The sequence below is a fragment of the Papaver somniferum genome, unplaced genomic scaffold (genome assembly GCF_003573695.1).
Source record: "Papaver somniferum cultivar HN1 unplaced genomic scaffold, ASM357369v1 unplaced-scaffold_12, whole genome shotgun sequence".
Lineage (NCBI taxonomy): Eukaryota > Viridiplantae > Streptophyta > Magnoliopsida > Ranunculales > Papaveraceae > Papaver > Papaver somniferum.
Window position 1 is genome coordinate 515261 of NW_020621047.1, and position 6000 is coordinate 521260.

Genomic DNA, 6000 nt, shown 5'->3' on the forward strand with positions numbered 1-6000 from the left:
AGTACCAGCAACTCATTTTTTTTTTTCATTTTCTAGTATTCATGTGGTGAATAAGTTCATGAGTTATGCCATGTTATCGGAGATTTGTCTGCCATGAATAAAAGCAGATTGAAAGGGGGATATGAGTTTAGGAAAGAGGTTTTAACCTTTGAGAATGAAGGTTGGATATTATTTTATAGGTAGGATTACATAGAGATGTGGGTCTGAAATGAGATGGGGTGGTTGGGTTATCAATTTGAGGAATGAGGGATATGAAGGTTGAGTTCATTTCTTTTAGGATAAAACCAGAATTAAATTTTTTTTGAACCATACTAGTGATGTCTTCTTCAACAATCTCCCAGTTGGCTTGAAAGAAGTTTGGTGAAAATCTATTAGGTCCATGTGCTTTGTCTTTACCCATGCTAAAAAGAGTATACTTTATTTCAGTAGCATCAAGAATTCTGAGAAAATTATGGTTTTCAGAATTGATGGTAGTAGTGGATTTAAGGTTGATAATGAATCTGGTTTATGATAATAGGTTCAGCGGTGCTCATATGAGCAAAATGATTGATGAAGCACCGAGTAATTTTCTTGTTATGGAGCCGATTACCATCTTTTCCTTTTCTGGATGTATGTTAACCTTTCTACTCATTAAAAAAGAAAAAAAAACAAAAAAAAAAGAGGTGGTTGTGGGACGGTCATGTTGAGCTGCGTGCTGAGAGTAACCACACCAACTCGTACTCCACCACTCCAGTCATTTCGGTGCTCGTGCACAAAAAAAGTAACATTATTATCTTTATTTTTTACCGTAATATTATCATGATCATCAGTAGGTATCAAATCAAACTGTAAAAATATTTACTCGCTCCACCAACCAACCCATCTAGAAAGGTCCCACCTTATAAACGACAAACACACACATCATCACTTGATCCATTTCTCAAAACAGAACAGAAGAGTAGAGTGACTGGATTTAACTAAAGCAGGCGTGTTCTGCTGTGAGGTCACCTCGATTCTCCCCCACCATCACCACTTAATTTCTTAAATTAGATTTCCTTTTTCTTCTTCTACAGTTCTTCTTCTTGTTTTGTGCCCTAATAAGTCACTCTCATTCTCACCAGAAATTACTAGATTCTCTGATACATTCCTTCAAATTAGATTCTCTGATTCCTTGATTTACTATGTCTGCACTCTCAACTCTTTGTTCAGTAAGTTATTCACCACCCCCAAAATTACTTTCTATAATTTTTGATTTTTTTTTTTGATTTTTCCTTTTTTTTTTTTGATCAGAGCTGTTTATGTTATCAATTATGGTTAAATCTCTGTTTTGTACTTCATCTTATTCTTGTTGTTTTTGTCAATTGCAGTTCTAATCATGCTTCTTCTTCCTACTTCACTTCATTTCTTATCTGAGTTTATCATTTTGATTGCTCATACAATTTTTTTTTTGTATGTTAGCTTTGATTATATGATTCTTAAATTTATCTTTTATTTGAGGATTTAGGCTTGATTTGGAGATGATAATCTTTAATTTTGTGTCTTGTAGGATTGATTTGGTGGTGATGTAATGTGATATTTAGGCTTGAATCAGAATCATATTTGATTAACAATGACGATGAATCCGAGGGTTGCGATGGCATTTAGTGCTATGAAAGAGATAGGTTTGTCTGAGAAGAAAGTTAAACCAGTATTGAAGAATCTATTAAGAGTCTATGAAAAGAATTGGGAACTTATTGAGGATGAAAACTATAGAGTTCTTGCTGATGCCGTATTGGATTACCAAGAAGAACATAAGGAGGTACTACATTTACTTTTGGATAATTTTGATGCTGTTTTTAGAAATTCAATTTTTTGTTTAATGTGATTGGGTCTTAATTATTCATCTGTTTTATTAGGATGTTGAGAAACAGAAGAGGAAGAAGAAAGAAGTTGTTGAATCGCATGAGGATTCGGGACCTCCAAGGTCAAAAAGATTGCGGCCAGATGACCAACAAAGATTGCGACCAGATGACCAACAGTCGCCGCCTTTAGTGAGAAGGCAAATGGGCCCAAACTTTGATTTGACTCCTAGGGTGGAAGGGAGTGAATCATTTGGGCAAGGAATGTACGGACAGGGGGCTGTTCCGCTGAATGTATGTATGCCAGGAAGAAATGAGGCGCTAATGTCATTGCCCTATGAGGATTGTTCTAGAGACGAAACTGAAGAGCCACCAGCACAGCTGCAGTTGAGGAGGAAAAGGAGTGAACATGCGCAGCCTGTTTCACCTCATATCAATTTTGAAGACAGGGGAAGGGGGTCTCTTCTTGCGCCTACAATTTGCAAAAGGAGCGAAAGAGAAACGCCAACAGCGCCTTTTGTAGTCTGCCTTAAACAGCCAAAGACTGAACCTGGAGTTGAGCCATTGCCACCTAAAGAGAAGTTAGCTAGCGGCGCTCAAACAAAGGTGTTGGTCAAACCTAAGACTGAACCGTGCAATGATGGCTTTCAACCATCTGGGGTCCCAGCTGCTGCAACGCTTCCTCCCAATCCTGATTGCCGAAGAACCCAAGGTAATATTGATCCTGAAACTAATAAGTCTTGAGCTGCAATTTTTCTTGCTTTTCTAATACTTTTGGCTTTTGGATAATATGAGATAAATATTTCTCAATGCTAATGGAGCTCAGTGACAAGTTCAAAGAATGAACAAGTTAACAGTATGTTGGCACTTTTGTTAACAACGAATATTCAGTCAACTGTAAACATGTCTTATTCAGTTATTCTGAATTTTTGTAAACTTGTCTTATTCTGAATTTATATTTGGTAATTGGTATTGGGATAGGAATTTCTGAGTGTCATTCACACGTAACTACAATAATCAGAAAATTACTTCTACTTTGCTGATAACTTCAGTTTTGAAATTTCTGATGCAGGACATAAAGATCAAAATGTTTCTAGTAGGCGGCATGGCGTGGAAGCCTTGCCTTCTCGAGATGCTGATGCCCAAGGTAATATAGAGCGTGATACTAAGTCTCGTGTTGCAATTTTTCTCGCTTCTCTAATAATTTTGGCTTTTGGATCATATGAAATAAAGATTCCGCGATTGGTAATGGATTTTTGTTGTAAGTTCAAAGAATGAACAAGTTATTCGGTATGTTGGCACTTTTGCTAACAATGAGTATTCAGTCGACTGTAAACATGCCTTATTCTGAATTTATATTTGGTATTGGAATAGGAATTTCTGAGTGTCATCCACACGTAACTACAATAATCAGAAAATTACTTCTACTTTGTTGATATCAGTTTTGAAATTTCTGATGCAGGACATAAAGATCAAAATGTTTCTAGCAGGCGACATGGCGTGGTAGCCTTGCCTTCTCGAGATGCTGATGCGGAAAATGGAAGTCTTGGTGGTTCAGGCTCATCGTCCAAGAATGGAGGTCTAGAGCTTGCTGACGTCGCTGAGGCAACCCGTGCTAGTGTTGAACTTGCTTCATCAACCTCAGGGGAGGTGAAAATTTCTTTGAGTTGCAACTATTTCTCTGGACAACCCAACTTCCGCCTACCAAGTATGGATGAGGTTTTTAAAATGGTGGAGGATAAATGTCTGAAATCATACAAAATAATTGATCCCAATTTTTCTGTGATGAATCTGATGAAAGAAATGTGCCAATGCATTTCAGATAGAGCTAGTGATTCTACTGATGATAATCAAGGAACCTTGATGCATATAACAACCAACCTCAATTTGCAGAATAATATGAGGAATTCTTTGGGTGCCAGATCTGATCATGAAGACTCTATTCTAATACCACCGACTTCTATTGATAGATCAGTTAGCTCTCATTCCTCTGCTGAGGTAATTGAACCCCACACGCCACAGCGGCTGGCACTGAATGGTGTGGTTGACCTTCAAGGCACTATTATACAACCTAATGAAGAAGTTCTTTCTGTTGGAGCAAATGGAAGGGACATGATAGTGGAGCAAACGGATGTAAGATCTTCAAGTCCATCAGGTTTTGTACGTGTTAGGCAGGAAATGTCCACCCCTGATGATTTACGGTCTGCTGATGATACTCTTGTTGTAGTACGGCCATCCCATGATGTAAATGACATTTCCAAAGGGCAAGAAAATCTCCCCATCTCAACAGTAAATGAAGTCAGCAGTGCGCCTTATCCCCCATTGTTCTACTACATCTCAAAAAACACAATATTCAGAAGTGCGCATGTGAATTGCTCACTTTCCAGAATTGGGGATGAAGACTGTTGCATAAACTGTTTTGGTGATTGTGTGTCGTCGTCTATTCCTTGTGCATGTGCTCGTGTAACTGGGGGTGATTTTGCTTATACACTGGACGGCTTACTCAAGGAAAATTTTCTGGAAGAATGCATTTCGGTGAATCATGATCCTCAAAACCACCTGTTCTATTGTAAAAGTTGCCCCTTGGAAAGGTGCAAGGGTGGGGATATGCCTGACCCATGCAAGGGCCACCTGATGAGAAAGTTTATCAAAGAATGCTGGAGCAAATGTGGTTGCAACAAGCAATGTGGAAATCGAGTAGTACAACGTGGAATATCATGCAACTTACAGGTCAGAAACTTCTAATGAAGTATGGAATGTGAAACTTGTGGCGAGATCTTACTCTTTGGTACAAATTAACTTCAAGAGATTGTGTTTTTAAGTAGAATTTTTTACATTTCAGGTATTTCTGACAGCGGAAGGAAAAGGGTGGGGCCTCAGAACACTCACGGACTTGCCTAGAGGGTCTTTTGTTTGTGAATATGTTGGCGAAATATTAACGAGTAAGGAGCTGTATGAAAGAAACAAAGAAATCACAGATGTTGATGTACAGACGTCCAACGTGCTGCTTGATGCTGCTTGGGGTTCAGATGGTGTTGTTAAGGATAAAGATGCACTCTGTTTAGATGCTACATTTTATGGAAATGTTGCGAGATTTATCAATCATAGGTAATTCACCAGCATACTTTGATTCATCTACTATTTATTGACACTCGATTTAAAATTATCGGCATTTCCTTTGTGTATATTGTTCTGCTGTCAATTCCAATTTTGGAACCAATCTTCAACTCCGATGCAGATTTGTTGTTTAAAACCTTGAATTACTTTCTAATTGCTTAGAATCTACATCTAACACACCTTTCCAGCTTTAAACCATCTTTTAATTGATAAACTCGCACATGAGAGATTACTTGCCAACAGAGTACTTCATAAATTGATTTCCATATTTTGTCAGATTCTCTTTCTTAGCCTCTCCATGTTCCGTTTTTTGTGTGTTCTTTTTACTCATATGATTATGTTTCAAATGTTTATTTACTTGTATAGATGCTTTGATGCAAATTTGGTAGAAGTCCCAGTTGAAGTTGAGAGTCAGAATCATCGCTACTACCATGTAAGCATCTGACCAGCTACTTCTGTAGATGTTATCCGCATTTGTTAATACCTGACATATTTTGTCTGGGGTGTCTATGTACAAATTATTATATGCGGCATCTCTAATCCTCCCCCTTATTTTATGGCAGCTCGCATTTTTCACAACAAGAGATGTAGAAGCTTTGGAAGAGTTAACTTGGGTAAGTTGAGCGCCCAATTAAACTTGTCGCGTTTTATCTGCATTTGCCATCATTTTAGATTGTGGCATCATCTGCATTTACTGTCAGTTAAAAGTAAATTTCAACTGGCATCTTATTTCTCATGTATGCTGTTGAATGAATCAGGACTATGGGATTGACTTCAGCAACCGTAGTGATTCTGTAAAGGGGTTTCGATGTTTCTGTAGAAGCAAAGACTGCCGAGATGTTAGGCGCCAGTATATCTGATCTGTAACTACGAAAGACTAGGCTGTGAAGTTTATATGTTTCCTTATAGTAGTCTGTAGAGTCTATGGTTTGATCTTTGGGAGTATGTGTTTTGCTCAATGTAAGTTTTTTGTTATTTTTTGGTTTTTTTGCTGCTGAGCAATTCCATACTTCCAATAGTGTAATTATGATGATGCCATTGTATATATAGACTAGCTTTTTTTTGA

At 37.8% G+C, this 6000-nt stretch overlaps 1 protein-coding gene across 2 annotated transcripts; it reads left to right on the forward strand.

The window, feature by feature from the left end:
- Positions 1-947: 947 nt before the first annotated feature.
- Positions 948-6000, forward strand: LOC113330940 (probable inactive histone-lysine N-methyltransferase SUVR2). Of its 2 annotated transcripts, XM_026577733.1 has the most exons (9): positions 948-1187; positions 1526-1777; positions 1875-2529; positions 2890-2964; positions 3280-4547; positions 4660-4925; positions 5301-5367; positions 5498-5548; positions 5693-6000. In XM_026577733.1, the coding sequence occupies exons 2-9, from the start codon at positions 1589-1591 to the stop codon at positions 5792-5794; spliced, it is 2673 nt and encodes an 890-aa protein (XP_026433518.1). In that variant the 5' UTR covers positions 948-1187; positions 1526-1588; the 3' UTR covers positions 5795-6000. The 2 variants fall into 2 exon arrangements, with proteins under 2 accessions (XP_026433518.1, XP_026433519.1); XM_026577734.1 differs by lacking the exon at positions 2890-2964.